General features: G+C 48.8%; 8 protein-coding genes across 8 annotated transcripts; 5 read left to right on the top strand and 3 right to left on the bottom strand.

Moving 5' to 3' along the window:
• Nucleotides 1-1,592: 1,592 nt before the first annotated feature.
• L228DRAFT_265038 (vacuolar protein 8) lies at nt 1,593-3,650 on the top strand (the record flags this gene model as incomplete). The annotated part of the gene is made up of 7 exons (XM_018334647.1): nt 1,593-1,623; nt 1,689-1,774; nt 1,837-1,957; nt 2,017-2,130; nt 2,196-2,441; nt 2,496-3,245; nt 3,319-3,650. The coding sequence occupies 7 exons, from the start codon at nt 1,593-1,595 to the stop codon at nt 3,648-3,650; spliced, it is 1,680 nt and encodes a 559-aa protein (XP_018192218.1).
• A 1,100-nt stretch (nt 3,651-4,750) lies between these two features.
• On the bottom strand, nt 4,751-6,381 carry L228DRAFT_243162 (aspartate-semialdehyde dehydrogenase). Its single transcript, XM_018331621.1, has 4 exons — nt 6,184-6,381; nt 5,861-6,118; nt 5,011-5,745; nt 4,751-4,938 (listed from the first exon to the last, which is right to left on the bottom strand). The coding sequence occupies exons 1-4, from the start codon at nt 6,212-6,214 to the stop codon at nt 4,871-4,873; spliced, it is 1,092 nt and encodes a 363-aa protein (XP_018192219.1). The 5' UTR covers nt 6,215-6,381; the 3' UTR covers nt 4,751-4,870.
• Nucleotides 6,382-6,540: 159 nt separating this feature from the next.
• Nucleotides 6,541-7,850, top strand: L228DRAFT_243163 (hypothetical protein). Its single transcript, XM_018331622.1, has 3 exons — nt 6,541-7,111; nt 7,175-7,274; nt 7,342-7,850. Exons 1-3 carry the CDS (start codon nt 6,720-6,722, stop codon nt 7,399-7,401), a joined length of 552 nt encoding a protein of 183 aa, XP_018192220.1. The 5' UTR covers nt 6,541-6,719; the 3' UTR covers nt 7,402-7,850.
• Nucleotides 7,421-8,616, bottom strand: L228DRAFT_243164 (hypothetical protein). The gene is made up of 2 exons (XM_018331623.1): nt 7,952-8,616; nt 7,421-7,880 (listed from the first exon to the last, which is right to left on the bottom strand). Exons 1-2 carry the CDS (start codon nt 8,356-8,358, stop codon nt 7,565-7,567), a joined length of 723 nt encoding a protein of 240 aa, XP_018192221.1. The 5' UTR covers nt 8,359-8,616; the 3' UTR covers nt 7,421-7,564.
• A 1,811-nt stretch (nt 8,617-10,427) lies between these two features.
• On the top strand, nt 10,428-13,976 carry L228DRAFT_265042 (WD40 repeat-like protein; the record flags this gene model as incomplete). The annotated part of the gene is made up of 5 exons (XM_018334648.1): nt 10,428-10,614; nt 10,708-10,856; nt 10,941-11,119; nt 11,271-11,820; nt 11,892-13,976. The coding sequence occupies 5 exons, from the start codon at nt 10,428-10,430 to the stop codon at nt 13,974-13,976; spliced, it is 3,150 nt and encodes a 1,049-aa protein (XP_018192222.1).
• Nucleotides 13,977-14,823: 847 nt separating this feature from the next.
• L228DRAFT_258066 (histone H3 methyltransferase complex and RNA cleavage factor II complex, subunit SWD2) lies at nt 14,824-16,887 on the bottom strand. The gene is made up of 3 exons (XM_018334048.1): nt 16,513-16,887; nt 16,195-16,414; nt 14,824-16,125 (listed from the first exon to the last, which is right to left on the bottom strand). Exons 1-3 carry the CDS (start codon nt 16,591-16,593, stop codon nt 15,320-15,322), a joined length of 1,107 nt encoding a protein of 368 aa, XP_018192223.1. The 5' UTR covers nt 16,594-16,887; the 3' UTR covers nt 14,824-15,319.
• A 361-nt stretch (nt 16,888-17,248) lies between these two features.
• Nucleotides 17,249-19,368, top strand: L228DRAFT_226473 (mitochondrial carrier). Its single transcript, XM_018330422.1, has 6 exons — nt 17,249-17,624; nt 17,691-17,765; nt 17,847-17,976; nt 18,047-18,518; nt 18,576-18,721; nt 18,777-19,368. The coding sequence occupies exons 1-6, from the start codon at nt 17,608-17,610 to the stop codon at nt 18,867-18,869; spliced, it is 933 nt and encodes a 310-aa protein (XP_018192224.1). The 5' UTR covers nt 17,249-17,607; the 3' UTR covers nt 18,870-19,368.
• A 672-nt stretch (nt 19,369-20,040) lies between these two features.
• On the top strand, nt 20,041-22,022 carry L228DRAFT_216879 (ribonucleoside-diphosphate reductase M2 subunit). The gene is made up of 4 exons (XM_018330131.1): nt 20,041-20,260; nt 20,329-20,550; nt 20,623-20,956; nt 21,020-22,022. The coding sequence occupies exons 1-4, from the start codon at nt 20,240-20,242 to the stop codon at nt 21,631-21,633; spliced, it is 1,191 nt and encodes a 396-aa protein (XP_018192225.1). The 5' UTR covers nt 20,041-20,239; the 3' UTR covers nt 21,634-22,022.
• Nucleotides 22,023-22,123: the final 101 nt, after the last annotated feature.

The raw sequence follows: 22,123 nt of genomic DNA on the forward strand, positions 1-22,123 counted from the left end.
AAATGATGATAGAGTGAATTGAGATTTCTCCGCATTCTGTCCCTCTTTGACTTATGCTCAATCGATAATCGGATGATTACCTAGTACTTCTGAAATAGCCAATAGTTAATATTTCTATTCAACCATCTGAAGATTTTCAATTCTTTGAAGAATAATATATATTTATCCTTATTAGATGCAACCTCCAATCGTGATTGATATGGCTAGGGGAAGTGACATCAAGTGCACTATTTGCTTTATGAATAAATCATTTTAAATTCTATTCCACTCTATATATATTAGATATATCTTACGTTCATCTTTTATATACATGGCTAGAATAGTATATTGAGTCTAGGCTGAACTGAATCATGTGCAAGTCTGATACGGCGCTGCCCTGGCAGTTGTTGTATTGTATCCTTCTGTAATTTTCTGAGCAGCTCCATGAATACGAAATATTGGTAAATGACTAGATATTGAAGATGAAAAATGAGATGAAAACTCGATACAAATGATTAATAGAACCAACATCGGTATATTTCTAAAAAGAAAGAGTCGCTTGCTTCTTGTCTTGACATGAATAGGCTTGGGTTACCTCCGAAACTACGATTTAATATTGATATTCAGTCAGTCCTAGGAGAAAAGAAGTAAGAGAATGAAATATAGTACTAAGAGTCTAAGCGTATAATATAATCAATCATGCTCCGCTACTAGTGTGCGTCTATAAATCACCCTTACAGGGCGTGTATAACTCGCCTACATAATAGCTGGGCTTCAATTTGAACTCTTGGAAACATAAATTTCTCACACAGAATGAAAGTCATTGACAACGATCACATGTTAGGTGGTTGAAAAGAGCAAGCCCACAAGAGATCTCCAGACTTGAAGCAGACTTTAAATCTCAAATATACAAACGACAGAGGTATACTCTTTACCTAACCATAGGAAGATTTCACAGCAGATAATGTGTGAAGTTAGGGTCTTTTCACTAAGCAAAATCTCCACGTTGACTAGGATGTCGCAATGTCACATACCTACCTTAGAGAATGATAGTGGTGATTACCTACCTACCTAAGGTGTACAGTTCTCCTATCGCTTCGGTTCGTTTTCCGCTTCCGCCATCTACCGTATCTCTCGCCCCAGTGGATGTGTTGTCCCTGTCATCTCTGCAGTACGAGAGAGAACCCGCTGCAGACTTTCCATCCTAAGGCATCACCGCCAAATGAAAGTGGGGAGGGTGAGCCGAACCTTGTACCGTCTCGGTACCTCTTCGCTAGATTATCACAAGTTACCTGTAGCTTGTCGCTTCGCTCTTCCCAGGTCCCCCAATTAGAGCATGATCTGGTTCCCTGAAGGGTAATCTGCAAGCTCCTAAGCCTCCAAACAACACCCGTGCAGGCTACTCTAACTAATCGGCGGTTGCTCTGACCGAACTCTATTCGACGCGACCTCATCAACTGTATCGGTTGTCCACATCCCGATCCATCTCTAGACAGTGCCGGACTCAGGGCATCCCCTTCTCCATCTCTGATTGTGCCTGGGCACCATCTCGTCATACTTCTTGGAGAAGCTTGGCCACTTCGTCGTCACCAATTTGGACCGCGGCCATCAGGATGGGGAACTGCTGTTCCTCTTGCCTCCGCAGTGAGTCTCCTTGGCTCTGCCTATCTGTTGCGCAGACATTGACTGATAATTCGATTCATTTTCAGGGAGACAAAAAGATGGTCTCTACGAACCGGTCCTCGCTGATAGTGAGCGAGAAGCTGTTGCGGATCTACTTCAGTATCTCGAAAACGTAAGGGAATGCTGGTCATCCTGACCGTTCCAAAGATACGACAACTGACGAAAAATTTCCAGCGAGCTGAAACAGATTTCTTCTCTGGCGAGCCGCTTCGCGCCCTGAGTACTCTGGTCTACTCTGATAACGTCGATTTGCAACGAAGCGCTAGTTTGACCTTTGCTGAGATCACCGAACGAGGTAGGCTACAGACTAGGATCGCTATCTGTCGGCTGAATAACTGAATGAATCTACTGCAGATGTCAGAGAAGTTGACAGAGACACACTCGAGCCCATATTGTTTCTTCTGCAGAGTCCCGACATTGAGGTGCAACGAGCAGCAAGCGCGGCATTGGGCAACCTTGCCGTGAATAGTACGTATTCAAATCCATCAAACTTCTCAAGAAGGATGAATATCAATGAGCTGACCTCCACATAGCCGAGAATAAAGTTGCCATCGTTCAACTGGGCGGCCTCGCCCCTCTTATCCGTCAGATGATGTCACCTAATGTCGAGGTCCAGTGTAATGCAGTGGGCTGTATCACCAATTTGGCTACGCACGAAGATAACAAGGCCAAGATTGCGAGATCTGGCGCTTTGGGACCTCTAACAAGACTCGCAAAGTCCAAAGACATGCGGGTTCAGAGGAATGCCACCGGCGCGCTGCTGAACATGACTCACTCAGGTATTTGAGAGGCTGAATATTCATAACCCGGCATCTACTGACAGGCTCCTTTAGATGATAATAGACAACAGTTGGTCAATGCCGGCGCAATCCCTGTCCTTGTCCAGTTGCTTTCCTCGCAGGATGTTGACGTGCAATATTATTGCACCACTGCCCTTAGCAATATCGCTGTCGACGCCAATAACCGCAAGAAGCTCGCGCAAACAGAAAGCCGACTTGTTCAGTCGCTTGTCCACCTTATGGACTCGTCATCTCCAAAAGTGCAGTGCCAAGCGGCGCTTGCCCTGCGGAATTTGGCCTCGGACGAAAAATACCAACTCGAGATTGTCCGTGCTCGGGGACTGCCGCCTTTGCTCCGGCTTCTGCAATCATCGTATCTCCCGCTGATACTCTCTGCGGTCGCCTGCATCCGTAACATCTCAATTCACCCTCTAAATGAATCACCGATTATCGATGCCGGCTTCCTGCGCCCCCTAGTAGATTTGCTTGGCTCCACAGACAATGAGGAGATACAATGCCACGCAATCTCCACTTTGCGCAACCTGGCAGCAAGTTCTGACAGGAACAAGCAACTTGTTCTTGAGGCAGGTGCAGTGCAAAAGTGCAAGGACCTCGTTCTTGATGTGCCTCTGAGCGTCCAATCCGAAATGACGGCAGCAATTGCTGTGCTTGCGCTCAGCGACGACTTGAAGACTCATTTGCTGAACTTGGGAGTGTTTGACGTGCTCATTCCTCTCACTGATTCCGAGAGCATCGAGGTACAGGGTAACAGTGCAGCAGCCTTGGGCAATCTCTCGTCCAAAGGTAACCATCCCTATTTTACTTTTGTACTTTTGATCTTTTGATGGATAACCATGTGGCTAACCTCACTCGGCAGTTGGCGATTACTCCATCTTTATTCAGGACTGGACACAGCCCGATGGAGGCGTGCATGGCTATCTGCGGCGATTTTTAGCCAGCGGAGACCCCACATTCCAACACATTGCGATTTGGACACTGCTTCAACTGTTAGAATCTGAAGACAAGCGGCTCGTCAATTTGATTGCGCAGTCGGAGGAGATTGTCCGCATGATCAAGACTATATCCGACAAAACCATAGAACCAGACGACGAGGACAGCGAAGACGGCGAGGGTGAGGTTGTGAACCTGGCTAGACGATGTCTCGACCTTCTCGGACAAGGGCCCAAACACACTCTTGTGGATGCCTAAAACGATCATTTTCTCAAATGCTTTCCTTTCTCTCTCTGTTATCCGGGGCCGAGCTGTAAATTCCAGCGCCGCAGCTCCATTTCTCCAAAGCATTTTCTTTCCCTTTTCTTCTTTTGATTGCGCATCACGTGTTTAGACCGACCAGCTTCCATTGCTCCAAGGTGTTTTGGGCGATTTCTGCGTTTTTGTCATTTTTTCTTCTCCTTTTTCCCCCACCTCTCCCTTTCCTCTCCTTCTTTTCCAGCTACAACGTTTGAGCGTGCATTTATTTTAATTTTCTTATTGTGGAGCGAGTTTCGCCGCGCGAATCTAGTCGTTACCACTACCACCACCACCAACAATAAAGGACCAACAACGGGAATGGACCGTTCAAGGCTCCTGTGTCACGGAAGTATGGCTTTGGCATTTGTATCAGAACCTCTTTTATCAGAACCTCTCCGGTTATGTTATTTCTTCTATTATTCCCTGCCGAGCCGACCTATGTAAGCCATGTTTCATATTCTTAGTTGCGTGTACTACTTCTGTAATGCGATTAATTACATTCCTTTTTTTAATGTCAAAATATTACTTGCCTTTTTCTTATTTTATTTCTTTTTCCTATTTCTTCCTATCGAATGTGAGCTCTTCATTACCTATTCTGTCTTATCAGTCGTGAGGCTCTGCATTGGTGAAGATTATAGCACTGCTCTCTGTATTTCCGCACCCCCTGTCAACAGCTGGGTGGCCATCGCCGTTGCGAGGAGCGGAAAGGAAGCGGAGGACTCCGGCCGCCGCGGAGCTTGTCTATGTTGGAGTTCGCCTTGCTCTTGCGCTAGTAAGTCATAAGCACCTATAGTACCATTGACAACTGACGCCTGGCACTACATATCGATAACCCGCGCGAGGTGCCTGGTCATTACTCCCGTATACTGATTACCTTGAGAATATAGTATTTCCACTAACTTAATATATGTTCTAGATGTTTGGGGTGTCTTCTCCGCGATCGGCAGTCTTTGAGATTTAAGTGTCCTTATCATTTCTCCGAGCACGTCCAGTATCACAGATGTCACATGAATGCATAATGGTAGCTCTGGGGTACGATTCAAAAGCTTTGATGATGATGATGATGATGATGATGATGAGATTTCTTCTGAAATGGCAGTTTCGTAATTCTTCTACATGATGATAGGACGTAAATATCTAAAAAATACACAAAAGGTGTAGGAAATTTTTTATTTCGCTTAGGCAAAACCCTTGAGAACAGCAGCTTCGGCGTTGAGAATGGATGAGCCGGCGGCACCGATGATGGCTGGAGGATCGAGTTAGTGTATGCAAGTGGAAAAACAAGTGGAACAACCCCTGGGGGAAGGGAAAGACATACTGTTATGGCTGAGAGCAACAAACTTGATATCAAAAATGCCAGCCTCGTCCTCACGGACACGGCCGACGCTGACGGCATACCCTCTGTCCGTCTCTCTGTCGAGTCTAGGCTGGGGACGGTCGTCCTCTTCCATGACGACAATGGCGTTGTTGGGTGCCGAGGGGCATCCGAGCTTCTGCGCATCAGAAACATATTCGCTCAGGGCCTTCTTGACCTCCTCGGCGGAGGGACCGGGCTGCTTGGCAAACTTGAGCGACACGCAGGCAAGGTGGCCGTCCAAGACGGGCACTCTGTTACAAGCCGCGGAGATTCTCAGATCGGACTGCTCGACGAAGGCGGTGCCCTCCTGGTTCACGCCTCCCAGAATCTTGCGCGCCTCACTCTCAAGCTTGTCTTCCTCGCCAGAAATGTAGGGCACGACATTGTCCAGCATGTCCATGCCGCTGACGCCGGGATAGCCAGCTCCCGAAATGGCTTGTAAGGTGACAACGCTGACCATGTCGACGGGGCCGAACTTGGCCTGGAGGGCAGCAAAGGGGATGACAACGCCAATGACGGAGCAGTTGGAGTTGCATGCCAGGAAGCCCTGGTTCAGACCATATTCCTTGCGCTGGTGATGGATGAGTTCGAAATGGGGAAGGTTGACAGTCGGCACAACAAGAGGGACAAGGGGGTTTTTGCGGTGGTTCTTGGCGTTGGAGAAGACCTTGAGATCAGCCTTGATGAATTCCGTCTCTGTGTATCAGTCGATATCTAATTAGTCTTGATCTGGTCAGAAGAACAAAAGATGCTCGTGGGGAGTGATCTTCGAGGCGGGGCTGAAGCCATGAATGAATTATTGAATGCATACCAATTTCTCCAGCGACGTCGCTGTCAAGTCCGGAGAAGATCAAGTCGCAGTCCTTGAATTCCTCCGCTTTGCACTCCTTCACGACGAGCTCGCCAATCTCCTTGGACATGGGCAGCGACTGCTTCCACTTGACAGCATCCTTGTATTTCTTGCCTGCTGACCTCGACGAAGCGCCGACAGCATGCAGCTTGAAGTGGGGGTGCAGTGCGAGCAGCAGAATGAATCGCTGCCCCACCGAGCCGGTGCAGCCCAGAACACCTGTTATTCAGTCTTGTCAATGGCGGGGTTTCGATATTAACGATAGTAGGTGGGGGTATATTTACCGCACTTCTTTTCAGGGAAAGCCGGGGCCATTGTGTGTGTATTAATTGAAAAGTCAATTGTTATGAATTAGAGAGGATATCGATTGAGTGATGGTGGTGATGAGTAGTAGTAGTTTAGTAGTATATAATGGGCCGTTTCTCTTGAATAATAGTCGCGCAACTTTACAATTAGCGGGCGGATGAATCATATGGCGCAGGCCCTGTCATAGCTCTCTGTTTGACTTGCTGTGGCGTGTAAAATCCAAATTTTCGAAGCGAAATCGGACCCTTGGCTCAAAACGGCATAGCGCCCCCGCCAAATGCTCCCGTCGGTTGCATCACTCCCCTAACCTTATTGTTGTTTCCCCTCGTGTTCTTGTATGTCATTCAATTTACTACGCATGTGCATATCAGCTATCTTGAACTCATTTCTTAGTCACAATTTCTTACTTCAATCTGCTAGAACTATAATTATACCCTTGAATTTCTACCTAATAGTCCTTATTCTCCAGACGATTCATTGAGCAACGTGATTGAATTGCTTCACTTTTCTCAGAATGGCCGACTACTATCTGCCCGGGATCGACACGGTTCCCTCTCTCTCTGCCGAAGAGAGGGCCGCAATTCTAGACCACCTGTTTGAACCATGTGTTCCTCTCCATACACTATCAATCGAATTGCTTGGCACAAAGACTTTTGACTCCTACGATGAGCTCATTTCCAGCGTAGGCGTCCAGCTGACCGAACTCGCCGAATCACCATCGACAAGCGATACCGAGTGGCTCGTCAAGATCCTCGGAGCTCATCCCAGATTAGGGGCGAAGAAGGTGGATAGTGCTCAGAGCCAGGCGGAGCAGGCGCAGCTGAACAAGGGCGGGGAAGAAGAGGCGGAAGAATTGCGGAAATTGAATGAGGAGTACGAAGCTACATTTCCCGGCCTCATCTACGTGTACGCAAGACCACCGTCCTGAGCCCATTGTTTCACAAAAGATGGCTAACATTGACGTTTCAGTGTCTTCGTCAATGGACGGAGTCGTCCGGTCATAATGGAAAACATGAGAGAGCGGATCAAAAGAGGAGATTTGCAGGCTGAGAAATTGGAAGCGATAAAGGTATCTCAATTCCCAGATAAAAACCCGTACTATTGAAGATGAGCGAAACTGAGGGGAGAATATCTAGGCCATGTGTCAAATTGCTGCAGATAGGTCGAACAAGCTGAAGCCTGCCATTTCAGTCTAGAGAATTTGCAAGGACTAAGAATCACAGCACGACGTTAAAATGATATCCTAATCGAGTTTTCGGATTTTTTTATAGACGATTTTTTTGTTTTCTGTGGATATACTTTGATTCGCTTCGATATTTGATACAACGGCGAAGCCGTAATTGGAATTTTGGAATGCGTTTAAATGAATTGAGTGAACGATAAACGACTCTGCTGCTCCGCCTCCTTGAGCTCTTCAGAACTGCTCTCATGGTCTTCATTCGGTTCGTCAAGGATATGCATGGCGCTGTCCCAGATACCGCTCGGCGCGATCGGTGTATTTGAATCAGTGAAGTTGAAATCGCTATATATCAGGGGTGGCCCGCTATCTTCAGTCTCTTGCAACATTATATCTTCAGCATCGAAAGCGTCATAATTTGATAATCCCAAAGACGACGACAACAGGCGAGGAACAGGGTGAGCTGGCGGCGCAGGTTCTATAGATCTTGATTGTTCTCTATTCATTGTTCAGTACGCCGGGGAGAAACGGCCGCGCAGGAAGGTTTGTGATTTCGCTGAAAGGCTTACCTATGGTGTCTTTCCACCAATTCGAAAGCTTCTCTATCCAGCTCTTTCAATTCAGATCCTCGTATCCGCAGACTGTTCAACCATGCCTGTCTCCTCATCCCATCACTTCCTAGTGCTCTTTGTCTGGACCGGATCGCTGCTCTCAAAGAATTTTGATTGACGCCATGGGGCGCAGGAGCTGCAAAAGGCCGCGTCTGCCTGGAAGTGACTTGACAAGAATGGAGAAGACGCCTCTTGTTTGGCCCGGCTGTAAGGTCGCTGTTGGCCTCAACCACGGGTCTCGCCCTTTTAGAAGAAGCTCCTTTTATGTCCGCTGAACGCTCCTCATCAGCGGAACCGAGCCTGGGAAGCTGATGCTTTGTGCTAGATCCAGCCTTGGCATTGATTTCGAGAGAATCCACAGACATGTTTGCTCCCACATCCTCGCAAAGGAGCATTATACCAATCTCTTTCAACTTGCCTGTTCATGCTCGGTCTATGCAAGGTATTTGTCGCCGTTGAAGAAATTGTTGATGATGGTGATCCGCCTCGCTATGGCCTTTCCAGGCCACTTTTCAGCTTCGCGGTAGCAGCATCTTATGGGGAGGATTGAAGGCATGGATGAGCGGTGACCATTACGAGTTGCCTCGCTTGCTTACCAACGGCCCTTAGGTGGCCATGGCTGAAGAAGGGAAGGGTGACATGAACCGGGAAATTGGAAAAGGCGGAGAAACCGGCACTATACGAAGGGGTCTTTGCAGGGGCATTGTGGGGAAGCATCAAGGGTGGAGTGAGCAAAGCCCGTCAGCCAACCAACCACTACAACCATGAGGTATAGAATTCCGCACTTTTCTCGGAAAGGTGAGAACGCCAGATCCGGGGGCGTACAAGGATTATATGCAGTACTCAAATCAGCTACGGCATCAAGGGGTCATTTGTGGATTCGCATGATACCTCGCGAGCAACATGCATCGCACTGCAGAAGGATAATCAGCATCGGGGACGCGGAGTGGGATCCGACAAATCGACTTATCGCACTTGTGCAGGTAATTTTTGTAAATGAGGGAAGACGTGTTTGGAATTGCTCATTGAACAAGAGTCTGAGACCGTGGTCCAGCATTTTGCGGTACGGATTCCCTATACCGGAGTACAATGGGATTTTGCCGGAGAAAGGGTGCCAGTGTCGGTCCAATTTACCACATTTGCTTTTGCGGGGGAAGGGATATGGCAGCCCTGTCATATTAAGATGAAAGGGGAATGGAGGCATCGCGATGCTGCAGGAAGAGCTGGATTTGTCCATGCAACGCCTGACCGGTATTCTGGGGGGCATATGATATATAACTAATGGCTCCAGTGAGTTCTCGTCGCGTATACGATGCCAGCGGGCTGAGAGACCAGTAATAATGCGGGAAGATGCTGATAATTTGTGATGCAGTATGTGTCCGCGTGCCACATTGTTTACCACAGACCTCCCTGTCTCTGTCGGTAACTATCGGTACCTCGAAAGCCATTGCTGGCATTGCTAGCAAGGGTTGATGCACGGAACGCCTACGAAGGTGAGTAGAATCCCGTTTGAAAATGGACTCATCGTGCATTGTTTTTGTATCCATGCAATTCTTAATATTAATTTAACAACGGTGTCTGCTCGTCACATAATATGATCCTATTGGCGATGGAAACTAAGATGCAACAGTCAGCAATTTTGCGAGTGGTCCTCTTACCTCCAGCCCTACACCATAGTGTACATACATGCGCACACTCGTAACTACTTGCCTAGGGTCTGGGGCCTTCTCATCTTATTAAATTATGCAACATCAATAATTTTGCTGCAGTGAGAAACCCCTGGTCGTACATTCGGGGCATTATTCTTGAAGGAACTCATCCCAAGTGCTGATCACACTACTGGAGCTGAAGATTAATAGGTAAAATTCTACATTGATTATGACCAATTTTACTACGATAAACCATGACCAGACCTTTCACGCTCTACTCGAATTGTCAACCTGCTCTTATGCTTTTTTCATTTTTTAATGTTGGCTGAATCTTACATTATATTATAACCTGTCCAGCTGGCAATGAAGATATAACATTCTGGTGTGTGGAGACAGGTTGGTACTGTTATAATCCAATTTGTGCAACAAAAGTTAGCGTGGTGTAAGGGATTTGATAGTGTCATGTCAAACTGGGAGAGAGCTACAGGAGATGGAGAAAAGTGATTACGAATGCAGTTGAAATCATGATTCAAGGGTTTATCGAGAGATGATAATCTCCCTCCAAGACTCCTCCAGGTCGATGCAACAATCCAGAACGGCCGATGGATCAGTGAGCGGGACTGGACGGAGTTTCGGTAACGAACCCCCTTCGTCATAGCTGGTTGGGGAACTATCAATTGGAGACAGAAGCGTCAATTTACGTGCGCGCCACACATATTATTCCTATCTAATTCTCGCAGTACTACTTGACTTTCATTGAATTGCTCCATGAAGCTTCTCTGACCATGACGGAGACCGTGCCTGAGATACGGGTGACCGATTCACATGCGCCCGACGAAGATGAATTCATCTCTCCAGGCGCGTCGCCCAATCCGTCGCCTGGAGCGTCCCCGTCGCTGTCCCCGTCGCCAAGCCTCGCTGCCACGGTCTCTTCGAATGAAACCGGACCAAAATCGCGCTCTGATGGAGAAGGTCCGTCTCTAATTATACCCGCTCACATTCTTTGTTTGAGATTGAGCTGTGGAACATTCGGTTTTGAAATTCCTCGTGCTGACCGTGGCCTAGCTAAGCCGACTGCGACATCTAAGATTCTCCCAAACAAGATTATTCGCAACTTGTCAGCCAAAGACGCTTTGAACCAGAGCCAGACATCGCTACCTCAGAGCGCAGATGACTCTCAAGCATCATTGGCGGTAATCGATCCGCTCTCACAAGTATGCTACTACCACCCCCACCGTATCTGCAGCCCTCTTACCGTTTTGCGCTCCTGTAACGCACCGACACTAATGCGGTCCTAGCATATCCTCAAACGCACGCATACGGAGAACCTTATCCCGCAGAAGCTGAGAAGCAGCGCCCTTGAAGCAGCAGGCAATCGCGATGACGGATCCGCTGTCGCACCGCCAGGCGATCGTAGCGCTCCTGCTGAGCCCGCCCGGGGCGAGACAAGCGCTGCCGCGCCGCAGAAGGAGAAAAGGTATGATTCCGCTCCTCAATGATAATCCAACCAAGCAGTATTGTTATCTTCCCTACTCTTAACGTCTTTGTCGCATACTCCCTTCGGGCCTAATAGACGTGCGTTTGCTCAATTGACGAATTGCGCTGACCTAACACATTGATTCCTACAGGAAAGGTGTCTCGTTCCTTAGTCGATTCATGGGAAATAAGAGAAGGGATTCATCTTCAGACTACAATGAAGATGGTTCTGAACAAGGGGATAGTAGGATAGAAGGCATGGAAGCTCGGGTGTTTTCCCACCCGGTGGAACACATTGCCTATTCGCCGCGATTTCCCCCACCTCCAAAATACATTAAGGTGAGGTCTCGAAACAAGAGGGAAAAGGACTTTAATCGCCTTTTCCTTGCCCAGGAGCTCCAGAATAGCAGTACAGCTGAGGCATCGCAAACATCACCAACTCCGAAAGCCTGCGCTACCTGGGCGCTAGAATTTAGCAAGGATGGGAAATATCTGGCTGCGGGTGGAGAGGACAAGGTTGTCCGGGTGTGGGCTGTAATCTCAACGCAAGAAGAGCGAGAAGCACATGAGAACGAAGAAGATGCGACGGCCGACCATACCGGAGAAGACGCGATCCGATTAGACGCTCCGGTTTTCAAGAGGAATCCAATACGCGTGTACAAGGGCCATACATCTACGGTATTAGATCTGAGTTGGAGCAAGGTAAATTACACTTCCACACTCCCCGCCACAAACAATGTGAAGGATGGTTACTCACTCAAGGGAATTTGCAGAACAACTTTTTGCTTTCCTCGTCAATGGACAAGACTGTGCGCCTATGGCATGTCTCTCGAGCGGAATGTCTCTGTTGTTTCAAACACAATGATTTTGTCACCTCTATTCAATTTCATCCGCGTGATGATCGGTTCTTTTTGGCTGGATCGTTGGACATGAAGTTGCGCCTATGGAGCATTCCCGACAAGAGCGTAGCATACTGGAACCAGGTGCCTGACCTCGTTACCGCCGTCGCATTCACTCCAGATGGTCGCATAGCAATCGCGGGCTGTCTCAATGGAGTATGTCTCTTTTACGACACTGAAGGGCTAAAATACCACACGCAAATCCACGTCAGATCTGCGCACGGCCGAAACGCCAAGGGCAGCAAGATTACCGGAATTCAGGCTATCAATCTACCTCCCGACAATCCCAATGGAGAGGTCAAGCTTCTCATCACAAGCAACGACTCGCGTGTCAGACTCTACAACTTCCGGGACAAGGGATTAGAAATCAAATTTAAAGGCAACGAAAACACATGCAGTCAAATCCGCGCCACTTTTAGCGACGACGCGCGCTATGTCATTTGTGGCAGCGAGGACCGCAAGGCATACATATGGACAACCGGACCCGCAGAAGGCGAGAAGAAAGACAGGCAACCCGTTGAGTTTTTTGAAGCACATCCAGCCATTACAACAACGGCAATCTTTGCGCCGAGCAAGACGCGTCAACTACTCGGACGCTCTGGCGATCCTCTCTACGATATTTGCAATCCACCGCCCGTTGTACTTGTGTCGGCCGAATCAGAAATATCGTCGAAACGCTCAGACGACAACCTCAAAGCGACCACGACTAAAGGCAGCTCCAGACGACCATCAACCAATGAGAGACCAGCTGAATCACCCGGCTACATTGCTCGATCCACGCATAAGAATGGCAATATCATAATCACGGCCGACTATCTAGGCCTTATCAAAGTCTTTCGCCAGGACTGCGCATACCAAAAGCGCCGCAGCGACAACTGGGAGACCGCGTCATCCTTCTCCAGACGCATCGGCTCCGGCTTTCTCGGTCGATCCCCTAGCACGTCTACCAAAGCCAGCGCTGGCCGGCTCCGCAGCAACCACAACAACGCACTGCATGGACTCTCGCAGCCATCGTCTGATCGTATTCTCTCCTGGCGCAACTCTATCGTCAGCAACCAGAGCCTCGACGGCGGAATTTACGCCAATGCGAACGGCAACCGACATCGTAGTTCGTCGCCCCGAAAACCCGTCAGCCGCAAATCGTTCCAATCTTCCCGCTCGGCGCACAGACCGACCACCAATGGATCAAGCCATCTCGCGCGGACTCCATCTGCCAGCGCTCCTTCTCTCGAATTGGCTCAGAACCAGCAACCCCAGCATCATGATCATCGTTTTCATATCCCTTTAACTTCCAAGTCTCAACACAAGCAGCAGCAGCAGCAGCAGCAGCAGCAGCAACCATCGACCCAAAGCAAAGACTCATTACCGTCCACATCGCCACCTCCGCCATCCCAAAAACAGCAGCCGCCGCAATCCAATCGCTCTTCGACCACAACCAACGGCACTACCATCCCCGCAGCCGCAGCCGCAGTCGGCGCCGGTAACGCCAACGCCACCACCTCCACACCATCCTCCCGCGCCCCTTCCATCCCCGGCCTCCCCAAAACCACCGACGAAAACCCCCTCGCGCTCCAGGGCGACCAGTCCTATCTCTTCTGGGACCAGCAAAACTGGCGCGGGCAGCAATTCCATCTCTGGCAAACCGACACTGGCAATGGCCCTAATCCTAATGGAGAAGCAGGAGGGGGAGGAGGAGCGGGAGGAGGAGGACAAGCAGGCTCAGACGTAGACCAAAACGGTCTTTTACGTCCCCCGCGCGCGTCAGTCGTCAGTCGCAATTCCATCTCCAGCACCCTCAGCTCGGAAGAATCTCCCCTCTCCGGCGAAAGCTCAGACGATGATGCCGATGACGAACAGCTGAGTTGTCGCCGTTGCGGAAGTACCAGTTTCAAAGCAAAAACTCGGGCGCGTGGCGGGCCCCAGAAGCTGGTCTGTACGAATTGTGGCATGACTGCTTAGTGTTGTCGTCATTCTTGTCGTTGTCGTTGTCGTTGTGTTTGTCATTGTTGTTTCAGGTATCGGTGGCCATTGTCACTGTCCTGGGAAGTTGCGGCTCTATTTCGGGTACTTGTGGCTAGTACCTCAGTCACCACTTTTGTCACTGTTCCTTCAGACAATATCTTTCGTCTTGTTTTACCGTCATGGTATTGGTTAGTTGTTTGTCGGTCCTGCTGTGCTGGGTTTGTTGGTAAAACGTGATCTGGATCTTATATATCCACATTCCGGCTCCCTTCCTTGATGTACCCGTTGGGCCTATTCAGACAAAACCTGCAGCGCTGAAAGAAATGATGATGGATGTTTTGGGGGCGTATCTTTTCACTTGGTGTTTTTGTGGGCTTGATTCGGGAGGAGGTATCCATTGTTCTTTTCTTTTCTTTTTGCCCCCCTTCCTTATTGTGGCCCCGGAAGGAGGAGGGAGAAAAAGAAAGAAAGAAAGAAAGAAAGAAAGGAGAAAGAAACAATATCAGGGGCCGGAAGTTTGGGCTTTGGGCTTGGGATTCAGGTTTATTGGGTAGTTGGTATTGGGTATGGGGTAGGGGGAGTAGGTATTGGTTTATTCGCAACTTAGTATTACGTTTTACGTATTATGTGTTATGGTCTTATGGTTACGTACAGAGTACATACATACCTGCGTCGAGAACGCATTTAGTTTCTTTCGCGCGAATGACTGACGAATGTTAGTACATTCGAGTTAAACAATATCTATTTGTTCTCCTTCTTCTCATTGGTTTTGGATTGAATTGATATCAAAGTGGTAGAAGAATGATACTTGATTGATGCGAAATTGGTATGATTTGATATGAAAGGTGGGATACGGATAGCTATGATGAACGTGGTAGGAAAAATGACGGGAAAATAGCTCAAGGCAATGAGGAAATGATTCAATAGGGGGAAAAAGAGAAATGGGAGAATTAAAAGAAAAAAAGAGAAAAGGATCCCGGTATCGATATGTCCATTACAAAAGGACAAGTGGAAGCAGAACGCCCGTCGCCGTGATTCGCCAGGATGATATGCCATGGTATGCTTTTTGAGAAGGACCGTAGACCCTGTGGAAATTCCAGCCGCCCACTGGCATGAAATGATACCGCCCAAATAACGACATATTGCGGATTTTTGATAAAGGATGAAATGGTCCATGTAATGCTTTTGTCTTTTGCGATCAAAGTAGGTCTTCCGACGCCTGGCTAAGCCCGTCCCTATCCCAGCAATTGCGGAGATAAATATTCGACTTGTTGTTCCCAAACGTGTCGCAATTGCGGAAGCGAATAATCCAGTATAGATTGTCGAAGGGGGGATCCAGATTAAGCATGCGGATCAGGCACCCAGAGCACGACTTCCTTGTCTGCGCTGGCAAGCACATTCAAGCGCGGATTATACGCGACCATGGCGGCCCGCGCCTTGAATGGTAGCTGTGCCACCGACTTGACTACCTTGTCCTGCACATTTTGAACATCCCACACAGCTAGATCTTGGTCGCCGCCGGTGCCACCCAAGACAAACTTGCCGTCGGGCGAAAAGCACACATCTCCTTGACCTGGAACAGCGCCGCCATTGCCGCCGGAATTGTTGTTATGGGAAGAAGGTGACACGCATGCGGCGAGACGCGTGGGCGGAGCGCTGCCGAATGCGGGCCGCGCAAGGAAAGCAGCAAGACGGCCGTCAAAGGCATCGAGCAGAAAGTGGCCTGGAGACGTGGAATTGGTGCCTAGAAGCAGGAACTTGCCGTCGTTGGAAAAGGACAGAGTGGTCCATTCTCGACCGACCGTCTTGGGTGTAAAGGTGTGCTCGTGCGGCGCCATGTCAAAGGTTGCAAACGGGGGCTTGTCGTAGTTGCGGACGTCGTATAAGAGGATGCTGCTGGTCGAGGGCGATGCAACGGCAAAGACTGTCGCGGACGGATCGTATGCGGCCAGGTATGGAGTATGCAGGTTGAGCTTGCCGGCTGGGAAGGATGAGCGCAGGTCCCAGTGTAAAACAGTATCGTCAACGGAACACGATAGGAATTCGTCGTTGCCAGGGTTCATGGTCAAGCAGGTAACTGGTCCGGTGTGTCCTTTGAAGTAGCGGATGAATTGATTATCGTGGGTCGAGAGGTAGCGGATGCCATCTGACAAGGAATCAGGTTAGATTTTGGGGAAAATAGCGTATGAAAGGAAATGAAGAAGGCATGTCGTACCGTCTACTTTTGTACTGGCATAGATGATACTCTGGGAATGATGTGTGAATCGTGCAAGGTGCGCGCCGTACTTTTGGCTGTAGAGTGTCTTGGAGAATTTGCCTTCGCGACAGCTATAGAGATGCAAGCTCTCGTCATTGCTGGCGCTGAGCAGAAGTTCGCCCGAGTCATCAAAGTCGAGAGAGGTGAATGACACGTCGGGCTTTTGGGAGCGGAAGAGCTAGAAGGGGCAATATTCTGTCAATACATGCATCATTGAATTGAGGGGAGGAGGAGATGATATTTACTGCCATGGAATTTAGCAGGATACGGACATACCTTGGTCGCTCGAAAGCTCTGGACTACATCGCTGACCTTGGCCACCGGAGGTTGCTGGCCTGGAGGCACAGGGCCGGCCATGATGACTTTAGAGGAGTATGGATGAGTGAGCGTCGTCAGACACGCGACATGCCTGGTACAGTGGAAGATTTTAGAGTTGGATTGATCAGTGGAAGCTCCAGTGTGGGGATCGTTCAGGCATGCTTCAGTGAGAAGAGTTGGAGGTTTCCACCTAGCGAATGACGGTATGGGGAATCGTCGCGATTAGTGCTGATTAGTCTGGATCATCGTCTCAATCAGATACGAGCTACAACGATTCAACAGATCAAATTCTAATTATTCTCATTATCATCTTTATATATCCTTTGGTGTGGTGAGCCTGTGGTGAATTGAATGATTGCCATTGGCAGTGAATGTGACAGTGAGACGAATAAAGTTTATGCAATCTTATGTCAGATAATGCTGCACTGCCCCGAGTGAGAAGGAAGTGCTGACTTTAACAAAACTACAGAATGATAATGCCACTGGCTGTAGGAAGGCAGAGAAATAAAGTTCCGAGGTTGCCGTTGTCAAGATTACCAGGATGGGGAGTAAATCTTTCCCAAAAGGCGCAAGTCGATCCCCTGAAAAAAAGCAAAAAGAGGTTAATTAGATTTTGCTCCGATTCCGGCCCGCTCTAACTGCTCAGCCCAGACAGTTTCGCCGTCATGGTGGCGGTCTTTTGACCGCGAGTCGGGGCCCACGAAGGGGAGATTCAGCTGTAACGGGCCGACACAATCATATCATCCCGGGGTATTCGTGCAGAAACATTCCCTGCAGCTCTTGGATTTTACCTGACTTTTGTTTCCGACTAATTGCTTCCTGATCCACTGCTTTATCATACATTTTATTACAAGCGCATTATATTATCGCACAACCCACACCTACCTCCAACCACCGACAACTCACATTCAACCTCACCTCTTCGATACCACTGCTAGTCCTTGCTGGTTATTTTCTCATTTCCCATCTCTCGCTCACGACGGGCCTCTCGAATTAATATCAACTTTATATCTTCTTGAAAGCATAAGATAAGACCGTACATCGCCGACGATCATGTCGACCACCTTAGGGTTCGCCTGCCTGCTTGATTCATATCAGTCCGATTTTGTCTGGCGCTGACAGGTACATTTTCACAGTGGCTTCATCGCCGGTGGTATCGCTGCGTGCGGAGCCGTCACCGTTACCCATGGATTCGAAATGGTCAAAATTCGGTGCGTTTAACCCGGTTTTCGAATATTCCGAAACTTCCTTGTGGTTCATTTCGCGCTCATGCATGGTTGGACTCAAAACAGGTTGCAACTCCAGGGTGAATTGCAGGCGAGCAAAGAAGCCCCACGACTCTACAAGGGTGTGGGTCATGGTGTCGCTGTCATTATCAAGAATGAGGGATTCCGAGGATTGTTTCGAGGCATTGGCTCTGCCGTAAGCTCGTCACCTACCTCTTGCCATTGAATTCAGAGAACCTCTCTTTTTCGCTGATGCCCGCCTTTAGTACATCTATCAGATGATTCTCAACGGCTGCCGGCTGGGCTTTTACGAGCCGATTCGAAAGAACCTGACTACAACAATCTTCCACGATCCTGCCGTCCAATCACTCGGTGTGAACATTTTCAGTGGTGCCAGCTCTGGTATCATCGGTGCTGCTGCAGGCTCACCTTTCTTCCTCGTCAAGACGCGTCTGCAATCTTACTCTCCTTTCTTGCCCGTCGGCACACAGCACCACTACCGAAATGCAGTGGATGGTCTCCGCCAGATCTATGGCAACGAGGGTGTTAAGGGTCTTTATCGAGGCGTCGGTGCCGCCATGGTCCGGACGGGTTTTGGCAGCTCGGTGCAGCTACCCACTTACTTCTTCGCCAAACGCCGACTCATGCGACACTTGGGCATGGAGGAAGGTCCCGCGCTGCATTTGGCCAGCAGTACTTGCAGTGGTTTCGTCGTTTGCTGCGTCATGCATCCGCCTGGTAAGTCATCCGCCTTTTACCAAAGCTAAGAAGCTTCAATACTCATGGAATGAATAGACACGGTCATGTCGCGCATGTACAACCAGACCGGCAACCTTTACAAGGGCGTCTTCGACTGCCTATACAAGACCGTCAGTACTGAAGGCCTCTTTGCCATTTACAAGGGATTCTTTGCCCACTTGGCCCGCATTCTTCCCCACACGGTTTGTCTCCACTTCCCGTTGGAAAATATGTTCGGCGTCACTAACTGCACAATAGGTCCTTACTTTGAGTTTAGCAGAGCAGACCAACAAGTACATGCGCTTGTTGGAGAACCGTATTTTGTCTCCCTCGCTCAAGGAGAAGTTATAAGCGCCACAAGAGCGCTCGTATAGAAGGGGGCCACTTTTAGCCTCATAGCGTGCAGCTTGATACCATTTATGCATGTACATAGTCTCATTGTCACTTGCACGGCGTTGTTTCAGCACGGTTTCCGCATGGTTCGAAAAAGTTAGAAGTCATCAGGTGTGATAGAAGAATTGTGGCGTACTGAGTCGCGTGTCCTTGAGCGATTCACAGATGATTGCATGCTATATTCTGGGTCTTTTCAAGTACAACTTGGCATTGCCATGCTTGGATCTCTATTTAAACAGATAAATATAGATGGAGCCTAAAAAAAGAACTATAAAGGATGCCCCTGGAATGCCGTGAGTAGGGTTGGGCCATTCTGCATCAGATAAAGATTGGCATTTCAGTGGACCAAATTACATTGTTCCGCCGACCAAGGATGGGCCAATGGAGTTGAGGAGCATGCTCCTTATGCAATGACCAATTACATTGTCAGCAACGTCAAGTTTATCTTCTCCGAGACAAACATGCATAAACAAAGAAGATCATGCGTCAATTTGGTGAGCTCTGTTTTAATTCGAAGAATGTTCTCCACAAACGCTTAGGCAGCAGCAGATCAAGAGAAGCACTCTGTGTTCAACTTAAACCGAACCAGCAAGTGGAGTACATTATCAATGCTTCCGTAAACATCGCGAAATTATAGCAATCCATACGAGTATAAACGCGAATAAAAGCTGGCAACATCCGGGTTCGGACAAGGGGCCATGGCGCAGGGTCTTCCAGGGCATTTGCAGTTCATTACCCTAGAGGGAATGGCCTCACGGAGTCTGACTCTTCCATGACTGCTGATCCGCAAGACACTCACACGAGGTAGCAGGAGTAGCTTTGGAATTGTCATTCCTGATTCAACCATGTAGCAAATTAGATCCATTCCGCAGAAGCCAAAATGCAAAAGATGGATGAGGCTAGTGAGTAATTAGGAAGGAGGGATCATTGTGCCGTGTCTCGGCGACGACAAAAGCTCCATCGAATGAGCCCGTCGTGGAGGGTCGGAGACGGATGTGGAGCACAGGGAAGAAAGAAGTGGTTAAGTCATCAGAGTCGTCAGATGGGTGATCAGATCGCGTCAAAACGTGACCTGACGCGCTAAACACGTCCCGCGCCTGCCGACTGGGCGGAAAACCCATTAAAGATACAAAAACGTACAGCTGCCCCTCCGCCACTCTTCCCTTTCTCCCTGCAACTGTCCCTGCAACCACTTTAAATTTTGTTGACACGCGTCTCGCGTTGCCGGGCTCTGTGATTTTGCTTCTTCTTGCATCTTCACTCCCTTGATCATCCCATTTTATCTTTTGATCGATATTCTGCAGCTAGCTTATCTTGCACCAACGACCATGACGACTCCCGAGCAAAAGGTATGAGTGATTACAGTCCTTTCGATCCCGTCGACCTGCTTTTGCGGCATTGCTAATCTCGTCAATAGCTGGCCATTGGCAGAGAGCGTCCTGCTGTGGCGGACATTGCTGGAGCCAAGCCCACGCCTCTAGGAAAGGATGCCAAGTTGAGCGTCCCTTCTGCGATCCAGAATCGTGATGAGAAGCAGCCTTTGGTCCAGGGCACGACCTACGAATTCGACGAGCAGGATGAGCCTCTGCTCAAGGAAAACCCTCACCGCTTTGTCATGTTCCCCATTCAGTACAACGACGTTAGTCTTCACAATCTATTACCATCATTTCTTTCCGTCCTTCCCCTTACTAACAGATGCTACTCTGTATAGATCTGGCAATTCTACAAGCAGGCCGAAGCATCCTTCTGGACCGCTGAGGAGATTGACCTTTCCAAGGATTTGTCCGACTGGAACGACCGTCTGAACGATGACGAGCGTTTCTTCATTTCCTATGTTCTTGCCTTCTTTGCTGCCTCGGACGGTATCGTCAACGAGAATCTTGCCCAGCGATTCTGCTCTGAGATCCAAATTCCTGAAGCTCGCAGCTTCTACGGCTTCCAGATTATGGTTGAGAATATCCACTCTGAGACTTACTCGCTCCTGATCGACACCTACATTAGCGATCCCGCACAGCGGACCTTCCTTTTCGACGCCGTTGACACTAGTGAGTACCCGTCAAGAAATCCTGAGCCTCAGCCTGAGCCATTGCTAACGAGTGTTCACACAGTTCCTTGCATTCGCAAGAAGGCCGACTGGGCTCTCCGGTGGATCACGGATAAAGAGTCAACTTACGCCTCTCGTCTTGTGGCCTTTGCTGCCGTCGAGGGTATCTTCTTCTCCGGCTCTTTCGCCTCCATTTTCTGGCTCAAGAAGCGTGGTCTCATGCCCGGCTTGACCTTCTCCAACGAGCTCATCTCGCGTGACGAGGGTCTGCACACCGACTTTGCCTGTCTTATCTTCTCGCACTTGCGCCATCGCCCCAGCAAGCAGGTTGTGCAGAATATTATTGTCGAGGCCGTCGCTATTGAACAGGAGTTCTTGACCGATGCTCTCCCCGTGGCTCTGCTTGGCATGAATTCTGAGTTGATGAAGCAGTACATTGAGTTCGTTGCTGACCGTCTGCTCTATGCTCTCGGTAACGAGAAGTACTACAACGCAACCAACCCCTTTGACTTTATGGAGTCCATTTCCTTGCCCGGCAAGACCAACTTCTTCGAGAAGCGTGTTGGAGACTACCAGAAGGCCGGTGTCATGGCTAGCACCAAGAAGGAGGCTCCCGGTGCTGAGGCTCGTGCTCACGCTGAGGCTGGCGGCGGTATCACCTTTGATGAGGACTTTTAAACGCATCAATCCTCTTTGTTTCTTTTCCTCTCTGGAGAGCCTCATGTGCTCCACTTTTTCTTGGATTACTTCCGGCCCCATTATCCCACTTTCTAATCATTTTTCTTCCCCTGACGTTTTCCCCCTCTGTCTCGAGGCCTAAAATTATGTTGTCTGCGTATAGACGGGCATGAACCTTTACCCATTCTTTATCATTTTCTCAAAGGCGTTTTGGCATCTCTACTCGGAAGCTGGGGTTTTCACATTTATTCCTCTGCGCGGCAGATTTTAACGAAGGGCATATCAAATCATGAAATCAATCACTATTCATTTCTAAATTCTCTCCATAATGTTCATTTGCTCGATTCACGAAGTGCATCTACTTTTACAATTGATTTTTTAACACGCTGCACTTGTCCTAATAACATATTGACATATCTATACACCGTATAGGTAATATATATGATATATGTATATCTTGCACTCCGCAGTGAAAAAGCGAGAGTCACCA

The sequence above is a fragment of the Xylona heveae genome, assembly GCF_001619985.1.
Source record: "Xylona heveae TC161 unplaced genomic scaffold L228scaffold_1, whole genome shotgun sequence".
NCBI lineage: Eukaryota > Fungi > Ascomycota > Xylonomycetes > Xylonales > Xylonaceae > Xylona > Xylona heveae.